Source organism: Sminthopsis crassicaudata, chromosome 2 (genome assembly GCF_048593235.1).
Source record: "Sminthopsis crassicaudata isolate SCR6 chromosome 2, ASM4859323v1, whole genome shotgun sequence".
NCBI lineage: Eukaryota > Metazoa > Chordata > Mammalia > Dasyuromorphia > Dasyuridae > Sminthopsis > Sminthopsis crassicaudata.
Window position 1 is genome coordinate 235,949,023 of NC_133618.1, and position 24,469 is coordinate 235,973,491.

The window sequence follows — 24,469 nt, forward strand, 5'->3', positions numbered from 1 at the left end:
AAACAGATTTACTTATTGAAGTTGCACTGAGGCAAAAAAATCTAAAATGTTAATAAAGGCTGGTTGCTTTCCTTGTTAATTTAAGAGAAGATATTTTAAAGCAAATGGTGAATTGTAATGTTTTCAAGTCATGTAAACATTTTAGGTATTTATCTTAATTATGTATAGACATAATTCTTTTAAAACCTAAAATTCCATAGATACCCAAAGTTAGAAGCTTTCCTTTTACTATTAACTATTATTTCAAAACTGCACAGAAGAAAATTCAATTTAGTGTTAAGTAACCAACAATGCTTTATCCATACCAAAGTCTTATAAAATTTATTTATAAATATTATTACAACTGTAAACAGACATAAAGATTATTCCTTCTTTCTTTACACGGTGAATTTACTTTGGAATACACAGACCTCCAGAAATAAAAATTAAGGTATATATGAAATTTACCTTACCTTAATGTTTATGGTTTAAGAGTACAATTTAAAAATCAGCAACCAGGTCTTTTGTCTTATGTTTAAAATGAAATGAACAAGATAATTTAAATGTAAAATGAATAGTGTCATCTTATGTAGTGGCAAACAGAGTCAACAGTCCTTTCAAAAAGGAGACTATTTCATTTCCTCCCAACTTGGATTCACCATAAACTCGATCCACAAAAGAGATAGGAACCTATTTGAAAACAAAACAAAAATGTATTCTTTGAAAAAGCAATTAAGCAAAATCTTAAATGTGACATAAATCCACAAAAAACTTTTACCTAAGTTAAATAAAGAATTGGTTGAGTGTACAAATAATTACCAAGCTTATATGTTTTAAAGTTTAAATGATGCTTTTTTGGGGGGGGGAAGGGAGGTGATATGAAGATAGCCACCAATACAGGAATGAAGATTTCATGTTTCTTTCTTTTTTTTTTTTTTTTTCTGAGGCTGGGGTTAAGTGACTTGCTCAGGGTCACACAGCTAGGAAGTGTTAAGTGTCTGAGACCACATTTGAACTCGGGTCCTCCTGAATTGAAAGCTGGTGCTCTATCTACTGCGCCACCTAGCCACCCCAGATTTCATGTTTTAATGAATTCAAGATCTTACTAAGGTGAATATCCTCCATAAATAATTCATGGATTTTAAAACTGAAATTATAATATGTAAACTATATAATATTGCTTTGAAAAGAAGTTCCAACTCAAAAATAAACTGAACTCTCAAGATTGTAATTCTACTTCAAGAAAATGTCTTACTCTAAAATTCAAATGTTTTCTTAATTTAACTTTTGCAGCTTAAAAAACAATTATCATTATGAATTGTCTCACTTTATAATTTTATAAACTAGTACAATGTCACTAAATTTCCATTTAATATTATTATTCTGACTGGAAGAAAAAAATACCAGTATTCTAGGAAAATAAGCTATTTCTTCCATGTAAATTATCAACCTTATAAACTATTTTCTCAGTTCTTCATGGTTTCAAAAATTTTTCAGCTACTTCTTGATGAACTAGGCTACTAGGACTTATGTATTTTACAATTTAATGACTGACTTACTTACCTATAGCTGATAATAACAAAGAAATTTACAATAATTTATGATGGAGAGATGTGTCATAATAAGAATAAAAGAAAGGAGCAAAGAAAAAAGAGGTAGTTTAGGAAAAGAAGAAAATGGAAGGAGAGTTCTAAAAGTACTATGAAAGGGAATGCTAACTTCTATTAAGAAACAAACAAAAAGACTCCTTAACTTTTTTAAAACGAGAAATCTAGAATGTAGCTTTACTAATTTCTTAGCATCAAATATATTTTTCTAATTAGAATTAGTCCCATACCTCTCCAATGGTAAAATTCAGTTGCCTAGCTCGAACAATCATTTCCATCTGGAAGACATATCCTTTAGAAACACACTTTTCCATTAATTTTTGTAGAACTTCCTTTCGGTATAATCTGTAAAATATCAGAATGGTAAGAAGCCTGGACAAATATAGTAAAATTGATTTTCATCTTATCATAAGCCCACACACATTTCTAAGGCTTTTGAGTCTTATCCTCTCAAGAGAATTAAATTGAGAGCCACCCCACCGAGTCATAAAGAGACCCACAGTGAGCAAGAGTAAGTCATATTTCTAGTCAAGAACTATGCAAGAAGAACATAAAAGTTTTCAGAGAGATGTATGTCTGAAAAAGGCAAACTAGTCATTGGTGAGTATGAGGAAAACTGAGTTTGTATACTCCTCTGACATACTTATATAATGTCAAGGATTTTAACATGTTGGCTCTGGAGAATTTATGGAAGATTTGGACAAGAATCACATAAGGTGAGTTCCAAGTTATAACTCTTGGGGGGAGCAGCCACATCAATGAGATCACATTTTTACAGACATACCTAAGTATAACCACATCTAATTATTTCCTGAAGTTCAGATATTTGTATTCTAAAAATTTTCATTATTAAGTTTTTATGTTAAGCATTTTTATGTATTTATTCTGACTCATAAAAATGTAACATTAATTGTTAAAGTAGGATTAGTTCTGGAAATGTATCTTTCAGGAAAGTATGTACCTTTTTTTGAATTGTTTGAAAAACTGTTAAATATAGTTAAATGAATCATTTGAAGAACAACTTAAAGGAGTCAAATTTCTGTCAACTTGTGGTCGAAAAAGATACTTTAGAAGTTCAATAGTAATTTTTAATCATTTGATGACTTTTAAAAGACACAGAGAAAACAAAATTCTGAAATATTAAAAGAGTAATGGACCACACTCCAAAAAACTCTTTACAGATGAAAAAAGAGTAAGGCATGCAGAAAAGGGAGGGTAGAAATATAAGATAAGAAAAGGCATAATAGTGAACTTCATTCTCTCACCTAAATGTGCTTAGGATTTTACAGTAAAAGTTCAATATGCTCTCTGAGAAATAGGCTACTTATTCCAACTTGCTAGAAAACTAGGCCTCTTAAGTACTAGAGCTCTCAGAGAAGGCAATAGGATGTTATATTTTTGCTCCCAAGAAGGGATGTGACAAAGCTGAGGATGGGGACATTCATAAAGGATAGAAAAATGTCAATCTACATCTTCAAAATGAAGTACAAGCCTGAGGCAAAGAAAACCAATAACATCAGTACAAAAAGCAGACCTCTGAGTACTGACAAAACCCTTCCACATTCAACTAGTATTAAAATAAAGGGTACTAAAATTTCCCCATTCACAAAAATCCTGGACTTGTTATATTAAAGGAAAGAGAAAAGATAGGGTTCTTATTCTCTCCCATGGACTTGAGAATTCAACTAATCCAAATCCCTTATTTTAAAGATGAGAAAACTGAAGCCCAAGGAGGTCAAATTATTTTCCCAAAGTCTACAGACTAATGGCAGAACTGAAGAGAGTTGTCTTCTCCATTTTTTTACATCTCCATTTTTTGAGAGAACACATTTTTTAGGAGCTGGGTGAATCCACTTAAGAGGTTTTTGTAGAAAAATCTCTTTGACATTCAACAAAAACTGTCAATTTCCTTCCTTTTGTTTTTTTTACAGCCTCAATCCACAATGCCTAAGGGTTAGATTTGGAAATCAGCATTCATTGTTTTGAGTCTTTTTACCCCCTACTGAAATTGTATTAAGGTTTTTCAAGTTCTTTAGTTTTTCACACTGGGAGTTCCAAGTAGGTATGGCTTCGCTAGGCAAGGAGAAATATGTGGATTTATTCAGTCTTAGTGCCAACCCCACAACCCACAAATCTTTTTCCTGAGAAAGGAGTTTTAGGTTTGATTCTTTAAAAAATAAGTAGTGAATATCAATCCTTAAGAACTGTGAATTGGATATTCATATCAACACCGGTTTATTGACCACCTTTAAAAAATTAGGCATGTTATTTGCTATTTCATTCATTTATTCAAGCACTGGCTAATCACTTAAAATTTGTCAAGCACTTGATTCCACAAAAACCCAATGCAAAACAGTATAGAAACATTCTAAACACACACAAAAAATAGACTTTAGGAGTATTATATCCTTTACCTACTTAGTACCTATCCTATACCATACCTATTCCTAAGCATAAGGAAGGAATACATTCCTTGGGCATCTTCCTTTCTACTCAAGTCAGTACTTAGCTCTGAAAGATATGATCTCTAATCCATTTTTGAACTGAATTTGCTCATATTGCAATAAAAAACTGGGTTAACCATAATGACTCCCTGAACTGTTTTCTCTTTTTGAAAGTTATGTATGAAAGATATGACTGGACCTATCAGAAACATTCAAACAAAACTGACAAAAACAATATAGCTCATACATAAATCAAAATCTTGTCAATAAAACCTCCTATTTTTCTATTACTTTAGATTAAAATAAAACCCTTCTGAACTGTGATCGATTTTACATGATTTTCAATTGGCAATGGTATATAGCACTTTAACTTCAAAATTCTTAACTGAAAAGATTTTGGCCAATAAGAATGTAGAATTTAGGAGAATTAGCCTGTAGTAATCTTATAAACAAATTAGGAGTTTGAGCTTTTAAAACTTATGTTTTTTTTTTTTTTTTTTTTTTTAAAAGAACATTTGTAATTGCATTAAAATACCCTAAAATCCATAGTAGCCAATAAAACTAAAGTAAACTTGAGAAAAAGAACTTAGTCTTGGAGTAAAATGAATCAGCATTTTTTTTTTTTTTTTAAGCTTTAGGGATGACAAACATAGCACTGTGATTCCCTTAGTCACTTGGCATAATTACATCAAATAGTTTATAGAAGTAGTAAGGTACAATTGATAATATGGATTTGAAATCAGAGAATATGGTTTCAAATGCCAGATCTATTATTTACTAGTTGTATGATTTTAGAAAAGTCACTTAGCAAACTTCCTGGGGTGAAGCCAAAATGGTGGAATGAAATCAGGAAACTGCTCAAGCTCTCCCAGTTTCCCTTGAAAACCAGGTTCCTGAAAGGAGATCATTATATACTTCAACAACAATACTATATGATGATCAATTCTGATGGACGTGGCTCTCTTCAACAATGAGATGAACCAAATCAATTCTAATAGAGCAGTAATGAACGGAACCAGCTACACCCAGGGAAAGAACTCTGGAAGATGACTATGAACCACTATATAGAATTCCCAATCCCTCTACCTTTGTCCACCTGCATTTTTTATTTCCTTCACAGGCTAATGATATACTATTTCAAAGTCCGATTCTTTTTGAACAGCAAAATAACTGTTTGGACATGTATACTAATATTGTATTTAACTTATACTTTAACAAAAAAAAAAAAAGAACAAAGTAAAGAAAGTTCAGGGAACAAAAGAACAATCTACAAAGTAAAGATGAATACTCATTAATATAATTTCTTTTAGTATAATATATCCTTTCTTGAATCGGAAATCAATTCTTATATGTTGAATCTACCCTAATACTCTGCTGTGCACATGACAATGTTCTGCTTTGTTTTATTTTTTATTTCTGCCTTTCTACTTTTTATAATTTAATAAAATTTTCATGTAAAGACAAATAAATAAAAATAAAATAATGAAAAAACAGAAAAGAATGTGAGACATCTCAGAACAAAAAAAAACAAAAAGAAAACTTCCTGAAACCAAACCAAACAGTCTGATGGAATGAAACCACTTTACAACTCAAGATAGACTGGAAAAACTTCAAGAAAGGTCAGTCTCGCTGGGGTAAAAAGGGTATTCAGCTCATGTCAGCTCAGACAAACTCTAGGAAAGCCAGTGTTTTAATCATAACAAATCAGAGGCTAAGACCATCAGTCCTGGTTCAGTAGAGGGGGAGATGGGGGGGGGGGGGGCGCAGCTTCCAGCCCCAACTCAGAAGGCAAACTCTGGGAAACCAGGTTCCTGAACAGAGCAGGCAAAGCTCCTCCTTTATAAACACAAGGGCCTCTGTGCTCAAAACGAAGACTCAGAGCTGCACAGGAGCCTAGGGATAATGCGTCCTTTACTCCAGAATACCAAAAGAAAAGGAAAGAAAATGAGCAAGAAACAGAAAGGAACAAACGTTGACTACAGAAAGCTACTATGGTGACAAGGAAGACCAAGACACCAACTCAGATGAAGATAAAATGTCCATAGAGGAAATCTTAAAGAATGATATGAATTGCTCTCAAATCCAACTTCTTGGAAGTACTCATAAAAGACTTTAAAAGTTAAATAAGAGAGGTAGAAGAAAAAAACGAGAAAAGACGTAAGAGGTGTGCAAGACAGAATCAATAGCTTAAAAAAGAAAGGCAATTCCTTAAAAATGCAATTGGCCAAATGCAAAAAAATCTACTCAAGAAAAAACTACCTTCAAAAGTAGAATTAACCAAATAAGAGATACAAAAACTAACTGAAGAAAATCACACATTAAAAACTAGAAGGAGACAAATGAAGTCTAAATGACTCTAGGAGACTTGAAGAATCAGTCAAACAAACTAAAAAAAAAAGGGGGGGGGGAGAAATGGAAGAAAATGTGAAATATCGTTAGAAAACAGCCAACCTGGTAAATAGATCTAGAAGAGACAATTTTAAAATTATCTGAAAGCCATGACCAAAAAAAGAGCCTGGAAAGCATTTTTCAAAAGAACATCAAGGAAAATTGCCCCGATATTCTAGAAACAGAACGGGAAATATGTATTGAAAGAATCCATTCATCACCTTCAGAAAGAGATACCTAGGAAAACCCCAAGGAACACTTGAAAAACTCCAGAACTATAATCACAAGGAAAAAATACTGCAAGGTGCCAGACAAAAACAATTCATATATCAAGGAGCAACAGTTAGGATTATCCAGGATCTGGCAGCTTCTATAATAAAATTACAACCAAGAATTAATTATCCAGTGAGACTCAACTTTCAAGAGAGGCAACAGATTTTCAATGAAGGAAGACACTTAAAATTGTTTCTATTGAGAAGTCATGTAACATTTCTGTAGGATTCAGTTTCCTCATTTATTAAATTAGAAGGGCCAGGCTAGATGCCCTTTAAGGTCTCTTCCATCCCTAAGTCTATAACCTATGTAGCAGATCAGAAAATATAAAAAGACCAGAAGGCATTTAGGACCATTTAGAATTGTTTTTAATATTACAAGTAAGAGAACAACAAAGCTCAATAAAAATATTCAAATAAACTCAACATGCTTTTCTAGGGAAATATTTTGACATAATAGGTTTAAATTGTAAGAAAATACAAATTTAACTAAGATGTAGCTTATGGTTATGCTATCCTTAATGGAAAGACATTCATTCCATGCAGTTAATGGGAAATGTTAAGGAGCACAAGATATTTAATCTTGTATCTTGCCCATCTACTTATGAAACATTGTTATAGAATATATCTTTATATCTATATTTTCCAAGCATTTCTGAGAAACAGACATAAACTCCAGGATCTAATAACATTAGTAATATAAAAAATCTAAAGGATTTGGTAGAGAGGAAAGCAATATAAATTGTTGGAAAACATGAGTATTTTCCATATAGTGATATAGTTATAATTATTAAGGTATCAAATATATTTCATACTTAATTGTAATATACTAAAAATTAAGTATGATATAATAAATATTATACAATAATAAAATCTAGGAGTATACTGTACCTGAAACTTCCAGTTAAGTCAGAAACTCCTGGCCTCAGCAAAATTTGAGTTAAGAAGTTGGCTCCTCTGCTGTCAAATAAAATATCCAAAATTTTTATTTTAAAATTGTAAAGAAGTGGTCACAACAAAATTTAAGGTATGGAAATATCAATCATACATACTGATTAATATCTGAGTGACATTAACTGTAACAAATAAATTTATGCTTTCAGATTAAACATAAATCATCTACTAACTTAAAGAACCTTTAATGATTAAAAAAAAAATGAAGATGGGGATATTTGCCTCATAAAAAAATTTTCTGGTCAGTAAAAGATGTGACATTGTCCACTTTTAAGAACAGAAATTCAAGTTGTTCTTTGAAAAATTACGTATAAGGATTTCTCCCCTCCCATCAGGCATCTAAATTAAAACTTATTTCAAAATAATTTTATTAGTGTATGCTTACATTCTTTTTCTAGAGGATTAATAATTATTAAACAAGGGGAAATGAGCTAACTTGCATAGCATGCTTTAACTTTCTAATATATAATCTTAATATTGTGAATGATTGCTAAGAAGTAGTGTAAAAAGGCAGGTTCATCACTTGTCCAGACTGAGGGATAACAGATAGCTTCAGTGCTGTATGAATATCCATAAAATCAGTAAACTAGTATTAAGTGTTTACTAGGTATTGAGCAGTTTTTCAGTTGTGTCCTACCCTTCTTGACCCAGTTTGGGGTTTTCTTGGCAAAGATATTAGAGTAATTTGCAGTTTCCTTTTCCAACTCATTTTGCTGATGAAGAGAAGAGACCCATAAGGATAGTGACTTGCCCAGGATTACACAGCTAATAAGTTTCTGAAGTCAGAATTGAACTGAAATGAGTCTTCCTGATTCTAGGCTTGGCACTCAATCCTTACCTATCCTCCAGCATCCTAGTAGTGCATTAAAAAGTAAGGTAGTAGAAGAATTCAGCTGAATTAGAAAGGTAGGACTGGGTCTGCCCAAAAACTTACCAAAAGGGATCTTTGTTAGTTAAGTTAAAGACCAATAGAGATGAATACAAACAAGAAATTGGTACTCAGAATCCCCAACTCCTACTAGATAGGAAGCAAACTGTGGACAAGGACTTTCTATTTCCCCAGGGCCTAAGCCCAAAAAACAAATTTGTTGATTTGAACTAGCATTCAAAGGATTTAAGAAAAAAAAAAAACAACAAACACAATTGCCCTTTTAAAAATTTATATCTAAAGGCCTAGTTCTAACCAGGACAAATCATTCATTTACATGCTTTTGGGAAAATTGGGAGTCTTTGGGTTGCAGGCTAATACATTTGGAAGGGAAGAGCTTTTATCACAGCTAAATAGAATTGAATTCCAAGTTAAAAGCTATGAATAGTTCATTAGCATTTCAAAAATGTACCAGGGCCTAGAGAAAGGGTTTTGAAAACCAATACAAAGTTGTTTGTTTCCCTCCCCCCCCCCAGGCTTTGGGAAACAAGTTTTCCCTTTTCCTAGGGAAAGTTATTTTCCTTGGGCTATAAAGAATTCAGTTGATAGGGATCAGACTTTTGATTTCCTGGATAAATCCAACTTCAGAAAGAGGAACCTAAACAACTCAAAAAATCTCAGTAACTTTAAGTCTTTAAAAGATCTCTCTAGGGCTAAGCGCTAGGCTAAGTATAAAAGCAGGACTTAAGTAGATTTTAATCCATTCCTCAGTGGCTGCCTTTCAAATCATCTAGTAGTAAGAAAACATCAATTTATCCTCAGAAGCTTATAGAGATATGAAAGGCAACTAATTGTAATAAAGTGACAGAAAAGAATAAAAACATCTTTTTTTTTTTAACATCTGAAACGAATCCAGGCAAATAATTAATGATATAGTTAATATAAGTAGTTTTAAGAGAAAGAAAAAAATTGGTTTTGGATATCAAACATTTAGGCTTATTTGCCCAATAAATTAAATGGATCAGATTCAAAAGCAACTTAGACATTATTAGCTATCTTGTAATAGAACAAAAACAAAACTTCTGAATCAAAAGTAATTGAATATAATTGCCACAGCATTAATTCTACTGTCAGTGAAATTATAGAGGTCTAATTCAACTGTCTCCATTGGTACAAAACCAGCATCATAGAAGTTATTAACAGAGCTAGGACTATATAACCCAGATTCACAAAAAAGTTAGTGGAGTTTAAGTAGTCACTGATGAAATTTAAAATATTTTATGCATATTTAAGAAACCAATTTAACTATGATATAATTTAGGGTACATTATACTACCTTAAAATTTTAGTGTTTAGTTAAATGTTCCATTCAAAAATTTTGCACTGAATTTTCCCTAGTCAAAAAGTCCTCACATTAATTAATATATTATTTTAAAATTTAATTTTTAAAAAATTATTATATCTATTTACAAAACATATGCATGGGTAATTTTTTCAACATTGACACTTGTGCAAAACCTTCTGTTCCAAATTTTTCCCTCCTTTCCCCACCCCCTCTCCCCTAGATGGCAGGTAGTCAAATACACCTTAAATATATTATTTTTAATGGTTTTTTATAATAGGAAAAATTATTCTATAAAGTGTGATAACTCAATGGAAAGTTAAGTTCTTCTGGAGAAGTTCCATGCATGGATGGTAAATATTATATACTTTTTTGCTTTTTAAAATAGAAGATTCAACTAAAAATAAAATATAAATAAAAATTACTTTACAGACTACTAAAACTATCTACCTGATAATTTTTCTCTTCAAATCCCAGCCATAGACACCTCCATTTCCTTTGTAGCGAGTTCCAGAAACAATGTCAAAATTACCTTCTTTTTGCTTCCTACAAGAAATATACATTAGCTAACAATTTATAAAAGCTATCACAACTGTTTCTTTCACAATATAAAAATATTAATATTTGAAACTGGTGTAAAACCGATGGTGTAGTTAAAGTTATATTTAAATTTTAATAATTTATTATAATTTCCCCAAATATTAGAAATAAAACCTACCTAATGAACTCTGGAATGAACTTTGGCTATAATTTAGGGGAAAAAATAAAACAGTAAGTAAAATGAAGTCAAACTTTTAAAGCTAACATAAACAAATTTTCAAAGAAAAAAACACTTACATGATGTGAGAGATCAGCATCCATAATAACAATGAAGTTTCCTGTCGCATGTTGCATTCCATGAATATAAGCTGTTCCTGATAGCAAAAGTTTAGGTTATTCAATTCTTGATGACTTTACAGTTAAGCTATCAAAAAAGGCAAAAACTTAAGCACAAATCAGCATTTTAAAAAAGATACATATAAATTAGTAAATTTTCAACTTAGACACATTCCAGATTTATTTACTTAAAGCTATTTTTTTTTTTAACAAGAAGAAAATTTTATTTACTTTTTAACCTCATCACTTCCCAATGATGCACCAGGCTACAGGCCCTCCTTTGTTAAGAACAAGTTAAGCAAAACATATTGACACATTATCATATCAGAAAATAAATGCTGCAGTTTTAACTCACAGATTACTACCTCATTAGTGAGAAGAGAACTAAGTTTTCCCCTCCAAAATGTAAATCTACTTAAAAAAAAAAAAAGGAACAGAGATGATATATACAATTATCCAAGTTATCTACTATAATTCTAAAGTTAGCAAAGGGTAAAATCTTCAACCTAAAACTTAAAGATGTTGGGAAAGACACAAAAAGGCAAAATAACTTATTATTTATATAACATTTTAAGACTTACAAAATAATTTACTCAAAATAATTGCATGAGATACATTATAAATATTACTATGAATGTGTTAGAAGCAGAATCTAACCCAGTTCTCCTGAGTACAGGCTTCTACCTGCATTGCCTGACTGCATCTAAGGAGTATCAATATTATTTGATTTTTCTGCCTCATACTTAGATATGTGGGTAAACTTAGGTTTTTGAAGGCCAAAATAAGCCAAGAGGGAAAGGCTGTGAGTCTTGGTGACACAGACTAGGTCTGTTGAGGATTAATTTTACTTAAATATGGTAAAGTTAGTTGTCAGAAGAATAGCTATTAGGTGACAGATTCTCTGGCTGTGGGTGAACCATGAAACAGATAAAAATACAAAACAGCTATCAGTCTTATGAGGTCCCATTTCATTTTTGTGGTGCCAGTAAAAAGGCATTTATCAAGAATCATTCAGGTTTCAGTCTATCCATAGGTATTGTTTTTATTTTTTATAATCTCATATTTAGAATGCCAACAATCAATACTGCCAGAAAAAGTAAATTTCAACCATTTTAGCTCCTGGATCAAGTTGAAGCTGAATGAAGATTAAGCATGATTCCTTTTGGAGTCAAAAAATCTGGCAGATTTACTTTTATACTTTTACTTTTACTGTGACCAACACAAGTCATGATAGAGGGAACATTCTGCACTGTTCAAAAACAAAAAAGGACTTATGATCTCAATATAGCAATTCTCTACACTGATACAGAATAAAACCCATGCAATCTGTGTATTCTGCAATACTCCTGGTTTTCAATTTCCTATGTTAGCTATCAAATACCTGATACCCAATATAAGGAATAAGAGGAGAGGGAATGGAGGGAGGGGAGAGCTTACAATGATGCTCACCTCAAAGATAACAATGGAGCACTATCTAATGGTTGATAATAATGTGACCTTTCTGTAATTTTTTTTTACTCATAATTTCTCTTTCACTCATACATTTCTTTAATGACATCCTTCACTTCATTTCTTTGTAATGTCTTCCAGTCTGTTCATATCCACCATGCATTTCTTTACTAACCTTTAAATGATCTTAATTTCAATTCTTTGGAGACATTGTGATGTTTCCATGACTTAGTCATATAAAGTCATATAAACTTTACATAGTCATGTAAAAAGAACAATGAATCATATAGGATCTTCTAAGTTATTAAGTTATTTTGTTTGAATAAAGATGTGGCCCATAAATACAAAGCAAAAACCAGCACAAAATAATTTTAGTATCTACACTAACATCTGTTGCAAGAGAGAGTAGTAAATCCGCCAAGTGCCTCAGAAAGTATTGAATCCAAGCTTCTTATTTTACTGAAGAGTATGCAGAAACACAGGGAGGCTATATGAATTACACAGTGATCAAAAAGTGAATGAATTGGGATTTGAGCAAAGGCAGGTTTTCCTGATTTCAAGTTTTGTGATCCATTCAATATACCATGTAGACTTGAAGCAACATGCACCCTACATTTAATAACTTCAATGTAAAAGTGGGCAAGGAAAAGATGGAGAAAACTATACTAGAAAATATAGTTTGGGGCAAAGGCTTTTGGACTAAAATTTCAAGTTAAAGTAACTTTGAGATGCCATCTCACATTTAAGAGATTAGCTAAATTGACAGAAAGGGAAGATAACAAATGTTGGAAGGCACATGAAAAAGTTGGCATTGAAAAGTAAAATACTTAGGCAGAATTGTAATTTTTATTACATTGGCTCAGCCCAGCCATGAACAATATTTCTCCAATTATTTAAGTTGCACTTTATTTGTATAAAAAGTGTTTTATAACTATGTTCACAGAGTTCCTGTATTTATCTTGGCAAGTTTACTCCTAGGTATATTGTCTTTGGTTATTTTAAATGAATTATCTCAACTCACTCTTCCTGAAGAGCTTTGTTGGTAATATACTGAAATGCTAATGATTTATGGTTTATTTTATAACCTGCTACTCTGCTAAAATTATTCTATTATTTTTTTAGCTGAATTTCTAGATTTTCCAAGTTGATCATATCATCTTTAAGAAGAGACAAGTTTTATTTTCTCATTTCCATTCTGATTCCTTCAACTTTCTTTTATTTTTTTATTGCTAGTATTTCTAGTACAATAATAAATGATAGTAGTGATGATGGGCATCCTTGTTTCACTCCTGATCTTATTATAAGAGTTCTAGCTTATCCCCATTACAAATAATGTTCGCAGATACTTCTTGTAAGTAAATGCTTATTATCACATTAGGGAAAAATTCATTAATTTTCAATAAGGATGAATATTGTATTTTGTCAAAAGCTTTTTCTACAACTATAATCATATGCTTTATGTTGTTTTTATTATTGATATAATTAACTATGTTAATAATTTTCCTTATATTGAACCAATCCCAAATCCCTGGTGTATGTGTATATAAAAATAAAACTTGGTCATATTATATATTATTTGTGATATAATGTTAGTCTCCTAGCTAGCATTTTATTTATGATGTTTTATATCAATTTTTATTAGTGAAACTAGTCTATGATTTTCTATTACTGCTCTTCCTGGTTTGGCTCTCAGCACAATATTTATTCCATAAAAGGAATTTGGTAGATCTCTTTCTTAGACTATTATTTATAATTTATTTAATATTAGAAATAAGGTGATTTTAAAGATTTAATAGAAGTCATATGTAAATCCATCTGGTCCTGATGGCTTTCTTCTTAGGAAGTTCATTTATGGACTACTCAATATCTTTTTCTAAAATAGGTTCATTTTTATATTCTGTTTCTTCTTCTATTAACTTGAGCAGTTTATATTTTTTGTAAATATCTTCCATTTGTAAATATCTTCCATTTAAAAATTTATTGGCAAATAATTGGGCAAGACAACTCCTAATTTTTTATCTTCATTAGGTATGGATTAACCTTTTTTTTTTTTTTTTTCCCTGAGGCTGGGGTTAAGTGACTTGCCCAGGGTCACAAAGCTAGGAAGTGTTAAGTGTCTGAGACTACATTTGAACTCGGGTCCTCCTGAATTCAAGGCTGGTGCTCTACCCACTGTGCCACCTAGCTGCCCCCTAACCTTTATTTTTGATAGTGATTTGGTTTTTTTCTTTCTGTTTTCAATCATATTAATCAATGATTTATTTTATTGTTTTTTTTTTCATAAAATCATCTAGTTTTATTAATTTGATGGTTTTCTTATTCATTTTTATTAATCTTTCTTTAATTTTCAGGATTTCCAATTTGGAATTTAATTGGAGATTTTTAAACTTGTTCCTTTTCTAGTTTTTTAATTGCATATTCAATCATTGATCTATTTTTCTCTATTTTATCAATGTAAGCATTTAGACATATAGATTTTCTTCTGATTACTGCTTTTGTCAAGTCCCATTATTTTTGATTGGTTATCTTAACACCTTCTTTAATAAAATTGTTTCTACAATTTCTTTCATCCACTTATTCTTTAAAATTAGGTTATTTAGTTTCCAATTAATTTTTAATCAATTTTTCCATGGTCTTTTATTAAATGTAATTTTTATTGCATTATGATCCAAAAAGAATGCATTTAATTATTTCATTATAAGTTTTTATGTCCTAATATATGCTCAATTTTTGTAAAGGTGCCATCCATATACCTCTAAAAAAGGAACATTCCTTTCTATTCCTGTTCAGTTCTCTCCAGACATCTATCATATCTAGCTTATCTAACATTCTATTCATTTAGTTCTGAATGGGGAGTGTTAAAATCTCTCATTATAGATCAATTCATTCCAGTAAATGTTAAAATTTAGTTGTGCATTCACTCATTTCTCCCACTGTTTATCCTTCTTTTAACCCTATCCCCTCTCAAAAGTTATTTTACTTCTGATCAATGCCTCCTTAATCCACACACCCTTCTATGAGTCTCTCCCTTATCCTATCCCTTTATCCTCTTATTTCTCTGGTAAGAACAAGACTTTTACACCTAACTAGATATATATGTTATTTTCTCTTTAATCCACTTCTGATGAGAATAAGGTTCTTGCCTACTACCTATCCCGTCTTTCTCTCCAGCGTAAAACCTCTTCCATTAATGCCTTTTCTGTATGAAATAATTTGTTCCATTTTACATCTTTCAACCCAATTTTATTTTTTTGGATCATTCCAGCACAATTAATTCAACCCCAAACACTTTTTCCTATGTATACTCTAATTGCCATAATAATGATAATTTTTATTAAAGAGTTACATTTCTCAGATAAGTAGATGATTTAACCTAATTAATCCCTTATTAGTCTTTCATGTTTATTCTCCTAATTCTTGTACTTGCAAGCCAATTTGTTCATTTCTGATCTTTCCTTCAAGAATGGTGGGAAATTCTGTTATTAATTATCACTTTTTCCCCTTGCATGAATACACATAGCTTTGCTAAGTAAATTATTCTTGGTTGCAAACTCAGCTCTTTTGCTCTTCAGGATATCATATACTTTTGGCATTTTACTATATAGAAGCTGTTATATCTTGTGTTATTCTGACTGTAGCTTCACAATATTTGAAATGTTTCCTTCTAGGCGTTTGTATTTTTTCCTTGACCTAGGAAGAGACTTAGCTATAATGTTCCTATGAGCTTTTATTTTGCAATCTTACCTTCTAGTTGTTCCCCCCCTCTCCCTGGGGTTAAGTGACTTGCCCAGGGTCACACAGCTAGGAAATGCTACCTGAGATCAGATTTGAAATCAGTTCCTCCTGACTTGAGGGCTGATTCTTTCTCCACAGCGCCATTTAGCTGCCCATCTTACCTTCTAGTTCTAAAACTTCAAGGCTTTCCCTAATGATTGCTTGAAATTTGGTGTTTAGATTCTTTTTATGTTCATGATTTTCAAGCAGTCCAACAATTCTTACATTACCTCTCTTCAAATTGTTTTTCAAATCAGTTGTTTTTACAGTGTGATACTACATATTTTTTTTTGTTCTCATTCTCTTGATAATTATTTATTTTTATGTTTTCATTTTATATTTTTCTTTGAAACTTCACAAGTAGCTGTTTTGACTTCATTGTCATTAAAAAAAAAAATGACTTCTTCCTTGAATATTAACTTGCATGTCATGGTTAGGCTGTTCCCAAGATGAAGGGAATAATATCTCAGCCTTCAGGTTTTTCATGCTGTTGTTTTCAGAGCTCTTACCTGGGTATCTTTGACCATTTTGCTTGTTCCAGCAAGTATGATACATAGGCAAGTATGGTCATTCCTCTTCTGGCTTACACCTGAGTTTATAAACAATGTCAAGCACTCCTTTCCATTCCTGAATCCTCCCATACTGCAAATGTTCTTATTTTCCATAGTCCCCCAAACACTACCATCCTCTATTCTTCACTGGCTGTATCCCTCTGCTTTGGAGATGAAACCCCTCTGCTAAAAGGGACCAGCACTGGTCCTCTCCGAGAGGATCATGAGAAGGGCCCTCATCCCTCTGCCACTGCACTCACAGACATGTGGCTGTATCCCTAGGACTGGTATCCAGCACCAGCAGAGGCACCACCCATCCCCACAATCTTCTGCTGATCAGCTGGCCATCTTCACTTCCCCACACACTGCAGGGTACAAAACCAAGGACACAATAACCCCTAGGGTTTACTGTTTGTTGGCCTGGCTACACCTGACCACTACCCCAGTAGGTCAGATCTTTTTCTAACATCTTCCCAAGTTGTCTTAGTAGGGACGACTACTGTACCCTGCCTTTTAATTATTTCTGTTGCTCCAAAATTCACTTTGAGGCATATTTTAAGTTATTGGCAGCCAAAATCTCTTCCAAGACTTTCTTCTTTCTTTGGGTGAGTATTATGTCCTGGTGTTCCTCTCACCTTTCAGAGTGCTCCTTTTTACTTTCTTTTGTTGGATCTCTATCCAGGTTGTATCTAGTAACTTTGGATATTCTGTGGGGCTCTATTCTGAGACCTCTTCTCCTTATCTCCAATGGATTCCATTATCATTTTTTTGAAGATGATTCTCAGATCTTTTTTCATCCAGTCTTTTTTCTTGTTTCTGAGCTCCAGTCTCATATCTTTAATTGCCTCTCAGACATCTCAAACTCAATGTTCCACAGACATCTTAAAACTCCACAAGCCCAAACTTAATCATTATTCTTTCTTCCAACCTTCCTCTCTTCTTGATTCCTCTATTGCTGTAGAAATCACTACCATCCTCACAACTAAGAAGTCATTGATTCCTTGTTCTCCTTCCTCTTCTCCACTCTGTTGGCTGTCAAGTTATATCCATTCTACTTTTTATAACACTTTCCCATACACACTCCCTTCCCTCTTTGGACATCACTCTGGTACCAACATACTATCTTACTGATAGCCTATTACCATAACTTTCTGGTTGGCTTTCCTGCCTCAAATTTGTCACTCACCTGAAAAACTGATCTTTCTAAATTAGGTTTGACCATGATACCACTCCAGTGGCTCCCTAACATTTCTAGAATCAAATTTAAAATCCTGTCTTTTTTTTGGGGGGGTGTCCTGAGGCAATTGGGGTCAAGTGACTTGCCCAGGGTCATACAGGTAGGAGGTGTTAAGTGTCTGAGGCCAGATTTGAACTCAGGTCCTCCTGACTTCAGGGCTCGTGCTCTATCCACTTTGTCATCGAGCTGTTCCCACCTGTCTGGTTTATAAAGTCCATTACATCTCAGATACAAATACTTATCAGAAATTTGATTCTTCTTCCTCCCATTTGACCACTTGCTTTTTTATTCTAGGTATGTTTGAGATCCACTATTTTTTATTTTTCTTTGGCTAGACTGCTTCTTTATAATATAATCTGAGGTCTAGGAGTGCTATTACCTTTTGTCCTTACCTCTTTTCATTATTACCAGCAATATTTAATATCTTTTATTCTTTTATACAGCTAGGTAGCATTTATATAGTGCTTTAATGTTTGCAAAATGTTTTTACAAGTATCATCTCATTTTAAACTCACATTTAAGATGAGGAAAATGAGACAGAGAGGTTAAATGACTTGTCCAGGGTCTCAGAATGAAGAGCTATCTGAAACCAGATTTGTATTCAGATCTTTCTGTCCCCCACACTAATGCTCTATTCATTATAAAACAAAAATTTCCCTCCTCAATTTTACCGAGTTCTGTAAAGCATTCCTTTGATAATCTGATTGCTATAGAACTAAAATTATCAATTAACTTTGGTACTAGTCATTTTGGAACTATTAGCATGGCCCATTCATTAGCACTGAATGTTCCTCTAGCCATTTAATTTTATTTAAAATATCTTTAAAGAACATTTTGTAATTTAACTTATATACGTACTTTGGCAAAATAATTTCAAAATATTTATTTATGCATTTTTGTGGTTACCTGGAATGGGATTTCCCTTTCTATTATTGCTTCCTAAAATTTGTTATTCTTTGAAAATGCTCTTAATATTTTGAAGATTTCTTTTGTATTCTGCAGCCTTGTTGAAGTTATTTGTTTTAATTGGTATCTTTGCTGATTCCTTTAAAAAATCATCACATCATTACAAATAAAAATAATTTTATCCTTTTAAAACTATTTATGCCTAACCAAAAAAAAGCTAACAAGAATAGGATATGCATATTATTGAAATCAATTATTTCCTAGACATAATTAGCATTTTATGAGCTTTCTAAAATTCAACATAAAAATTTTTAAATATACTTTTTCTTTTTTTCTGCTGAGGCCCTTCGGGTTAAGTGATTTGCCCTGGGTCACAGATAGGAAGTGTTAAGTATCTGAGACCAGATTTGAATTCAGGTGCTCCTGACTTCAGGAGCTGGTGTTCTATCCACTTAACCTCCTAGCTGCCCCTAAATATAATTCTTAAATAAATGTGACTTGTCACAAGATATTATTGTATCATGACGGAATTTGTATTATCTTCCATTTTCATGCTTACTGTCTCCCTTTCAAAATTCTAGCAACCACACTGTTGGCTTTCTTGAAAAACAGATACCATACACATTTTAAGTAAAAAAAAAAAAAAAGAAAAAAAAATCTATAGGAAAACTATAGAGAAATAATAAAATCATGCTTTTAGTTTCTTTTTCTAATCTTATTGCGTATTACTAATATTTCAAAAATTCCACTAATATACACATCCCAAGGAGTTAAGTGATAAGAAGAAAGTCTTTACATACATCAAAATATTTATAGTAGCATTTTTTTGTGATAGGGAAGTGAGAATCACCTACTATCTGTCAGGCATTGGGCTTAGCACTTTTATAGATCACCTCATTTGATCCTCACAATAATCCCAGTGAGGTGACATTATTATTATTTTATAATTGAGGAAACTGAGGTAAAGAGGCTAAGTAACTTGCTAAGTTAGAAAGGTATTAAGTTTCTCAGGCTGGATTTGAATTGAAGGCTTCTTGACTGTGAGATCAATGATTCACTGAGCCACAAGGTATTGCCTTCAATGACAAAGAATTAGGATTAGATTTAGTTTTGCAGTCTTCTCATACTGTACTCAAATCCAAGGATACTGTCCTCCTTGATGTTACTGATATAAGACATGTCATGTCCCAAATCCCAAAATTTCCACTGCCTGGAATGCTATTCCTTCTTATCTCTATTTCCTGGCTTTCTTCAAATCAACTAAAATCTTACCTCCTCCAAGAAGCTTTTCCTGATCCTTCTTAATACTAGTGCTTCTATTCCCTGAGGCTACCTCTAATTTATCCATTATATATCTTGGTTGTCCATAGTTGTTTGCATTTCTTTCCCACATTAGAATGTGAATTCCTTGATGACAGGGATTGCTTCTGCATTTCTTTGACCTCTAGCATTTAGCACAGCATAAGTCCTTATTTACTGATTATCAGAGAAATATATGATTAAAAATAATTATGGCCTAGTTATAAATTTAAAGAGCAAGAAATTGACAATTCCTTGAATGTTCCTTGAATACAAGGAAAGGCCTCAATCACCTCGAGTGGACCATCTTGTAAATCTATAAAATATGGATCATAGTCACACAGGATAGGCAAGCATGGATGGATCATGTGACACAGTGCTGGAAATAATACTTCTCTTTTTGAAATCACAGATCTATTTAAGTATCAGAGTTAAAAACATTCATTCCATGAAATTATTTTACATGACTATGGAATCCTAAGTATAGGGGAAACAAAATGTAAAAGTCTAAAATTTTAATTTATTTAAGAGTCATACAGAGAATATAAGTGTTAAATATTTCAGTAATATTGAATACAGATAGTTCTTGCTTCACATAAATTCACACCAGGAAAATTCAACTACATAAAGAATTCTGAAAGAAATTCACATTCAAAATTGATGTCTGTTAATTTTACTGACCAGTAGGTCTATGTGCTATTTGTCTCCCTCCTTCCCTCTTCCTCTTTCCACGTGACCCTTGGCTTAGCACTGCTTAGCAAAAACAAAAAGCCACCCCCTTTCTCCTGCCCCCTCCCCCCCAATAAACCAAACCTATGGTCACCACCAGAGATCAAAGGCTTGGCTTGAGAGAGAACTTTGGCCCACTCTGCCCACTTCTCTGTCTTCTGTTCTTCTGTACATGATACTTCACAAGAGTGTCTGAATGTCCCAGTGTTATGAGTCATCTTCTGCTTTTATCCATGTCCAGCCTCTACATGTACCTCAATTGTGTGATTCCTGTCTCTTTCCCTTCCTCAAAAGTGTGGGCAAATTTCATTATGTAAAAACTATTTTACATAGAGGTCTACAGAATGATTCACTAACATAAAGCAAGAACTCTATGTATATTTTAATAAAATTCAGATTTTATTCAACAAATTTAAAATCATATCTCTAAAACTACTTCCTATCAACGCCTTAAATTATGTGTTTTAAAAGCACACTAATTTTTTTTAAACTAATAAAGCATAATTCAAAATTTTCTTTTTTCAGGATTATTAGGTGAGATATAAGAAAATTACATCATTTCAATTCAATTGTGATTAGTTATTAATTAGACAGTCTAAGATATTAAATAGTTTTCTCTTGTCCTCAAATGAGATAAAAAATTATTGTATAACTCTATAGTGATAAATACCAGGCATGTAAATTGAGACATTCTTCTTAATGACTACTTACCCAGTCCTAGCTTTTTAGCTCTAGGCCTTAGAAGCTGTAAGAGTAAGAAAAAGTAATCAGACCTTATTTGTACTGTAGACTAATTCACATTAGTCAGTTACAGTTTAAAAATGCTAATAAATTAAAAAAAAAACCACAATAGAAATAACCCCACATTTTAGTATCTAGGTATGGTCAATAAACTTTAAATAGTTATATACTGAAGGATTGCTTCCCATTTTTTCTAGTCTGCCACAGGGAGGAGACAGAGGAAACTGACTAAAATACCTACTTAAGGTTGTGAACACAACAATCAACTTACAATCAAGTCAATGAAATGAGCTCTGTGGTAAAAATAATCAACTGAGATACCAGAAGGACATTTAAACTTTTTACAATATACTGGAAGGAAACATAAAATACCCATATGTAGTATTTTCAAAGTTTTAAAGTAATCTAAAAAAACTTTTTATTACTTATGATTATATCATGTTTTGTTTCCACAAAATCTCTATATAAAAAGGATAATGTGGAATTAAGTATCACATACATATAAAAAGGGCTACTTATAAAGGCAAGCTCCACTTTAAGAGAAAGTCAGATCTTAGGAACAGGGAACATAGGCGTTATCAAACTGATCAATGTCGCTTTCGCCCAGTGTTAACCTCCAGACATAGGAAGGAATAACTATTACTAATATTAATGTTTGCTTGCTTCTCTTATAAGTTGTCTTTTATGGCTTTACCGTTCACAAATATGTCCAAATTTTTGTGCCTACATGCATAATGAATTCCACGTTTATTTTTTACTGTGAAATAGTATTTTTTTTTTTTTTTAGCTTTCCTAAATTTCACTACTGCACAATTCCTGTAGGTCATTTTTATCTACTCAATTCATTTAAACCTTTATTAAATACTGACTTTGTGTCTGAAATACCAAGATAAGTAAGACAAGGTCTCTACCCTTAAGACTTTATAAATATAAAGACATACTCTCTTTACCACTCAGGACCAATTACAGTTTGTATGATTTCCAAACCAATATATTATTTAATTTTCGATATACCATTTACCAAACAACATTGTTCTTTAGGATATATGAAACTGAAATTATGAGAACCATAGGTTTTATAAAAAGTTGTCTTTTGGTAGTAAGATATTTTTAAATTTCCCTCTTTTTTCTAACTACTTCCCTAACAGTTGGTTTGGATATAAGTAATTATTATGGTAAAGAGGGAAATGGAACAAATCTATTACAATTTCTTTGAATTGTATGCTTATTATTAGTAATTTTAAACCTGTAAAGAGTACAAGCTGTACAGGTATTTTTCAAGATAAATAAATGTGATATAGGAAAACGAAGATTTTTTAAAAAAAGCTTAAAAAGAATTACTTTATTGCATTAAAAAAAATCAGGTTCAATTTACCCAAAAAATAAATTTATGCACAAATTTTATACTAGAAATGTATCTAGCATCCCATATGAATTATATTTTCTGAGGTAATTATAAATGTAAGTAAAATTTATCAATAATATACGAATGCAAGAAAATTATGTTCTTATTTGCTATTTGTAACTCATTTTTGAGATCTAACACATCAAATATGAAATTTTTAGAGCATTATTTCATGACTGGAAGCATTACTTAACAGAAACAAGGAACAGGATTGGAATCAGAAGACCCAAGTTTAATTCCGGCTTTATTAACTATTATAATTTGACATGCATTCAACTTTCCTCAGTGATTATTTTTCATACGTATTTAATTCATTACTTCAGGAAAAATATCTCTCTACTATAATTTTTTAAATCAAAAAAATTTACAAAAAACTATTTTACTTCATGGTTACTATACTAATTATTGAATTTTTCAACAATTCTTAAGCAAAAGCTTATTAAGCACCTATGTAATTGTTTAATTTTTCTAATTCAGTTAAATTTTAAGATTAAGAGCATTCCCCATCCACATGCAATTCACATTTAAAGTCTTCAAATTATAGTAATTTAACAATGCCACCAGACTCCACTATCTTATTAAACAACAAGTATTTATTAAATGCTTCCTATGTGCCAGGCCCTGGAAATACAAATAAAGAGAATGAAATAATCCCTACTCTCAGGATGCCTGCTTCCTAACAGAGGAATCAAGGGTCTGTATGTGTGTACAATGCCTTTAGAGATACATAAATCTTTCTTTACATGTCTATGTATATGTGTATACGTACACAAACAGAATATAAACAACAATTATAAACATATAAAAACAAGAAATATTGGGAGGAAGGGCACTAATAGTTGGGCAAGTTAAGAAAAATAAAGTGGTGCTATATAGAAGATGGTGCTTAAGTTGCATCTTAAAGGGAGAAAGGATTTCCATGAAGTGGTGGCTGAGGAGGGAGTGCATTGCAGGTATTCATGATGACCAGTAAAGGCCTGGAGATGGGAAATGTAAGTCTGTGTACATATCCTTGTCCCTTTCCACAGAATTTAAGCTCCTTCAGAGGAAGAATTGTTGTTTTTAAATTTTTTATTTTCAGCACCTAGAACAGTGCTTTGAACATAGTAGTTATTTAAATGAACTAGTATGAAGTAAAATATACTTCTGTCTACCAACATTATCAATTAGTTTTATTGTAGCATTTTAAGTATAATTTATTCATTGTAGGTTTTTGTAATCTTATTCAGTAAAGTAAAATGTTATTAATATAAAGGTTGCAGGAAAGAAAAAGACTTAAAGGTATAAGACCAGAATATGTAATATAGTACTTGACTTAGAATTTAAGGTATCCCAAAATTACATATTACATACACAATAAAACATTGCCATTTTAAAGTTTTAGTTTATTGTGTTCCAGAGGATTACATGGGAAGATTAAAATAAAATACATCGAGCTGGTAAAAGGTCTAAGAAGAAAAAAAGTAAAAAACTGGCTTCACAGTCAAGATGACCTGGAATTAAATCTAGCTTTTGCATACTCTGAACCTAGGGAACTCACAATTACTAAGAGTATGTACTGTAGAAGTTTGACAGCTACTAGTGGAAGGATTGGGGGGGAGGATTCTATATTAATGAAATCCAAGTCCATCCTCTATCCTTATAATAA

General features: G+C 32.0%; 1 protein-coding gene across 2 annotated transcripts in view; it reads right to left on the reverse strand.

Annotated features, from left to right (window-relative positions):
* Positions 1–294: 294 nt before the first annotated feature.
* The window catches only part of DPM1 (dolichyl-phosphate mannosyltransferase subunit 1, catalytic), a 29,105-nt gene continuing 4,930 nt past the window's right edge, over positions 295–24,469 (reverse strand). The window contains exons 3-9 of one of the 2 annotated variants that reach the window (XM_074288595.1): positions 21,387–21,420; positions 10,692–10,768; positions 10,573–10,598; positions 10,305–10,400; positions 7,582–7,650; positions 1,817–1,931; positions 295–669 (exon numbers count right to left, since the gene is read on the reverse strand). In XM_074288595.1, the coding sequence (XP_074144696.1) occupies positions 565–669; positions 1,817–1,931; positions 7,582–7,650; positions 10,305–10,400; positions 10,573–10,598; positions 10,692–10,768; positions 21,387–21,420 (522 nt within the window). In that variant the 3' untranslated portion in view covers positions 295–564. Of the gene's footprint in view, positions 670–1,816; positions 1,932–7,581; positions 7,651–10,304; positions 10,421–10,572; positions 10,599–10,691; positions 10,769–21,386; positions 21,421–24,469 lie in introns of both variants that reach the window. The other variant, XM_074288596.1, reaches the window with a different exon arrangement.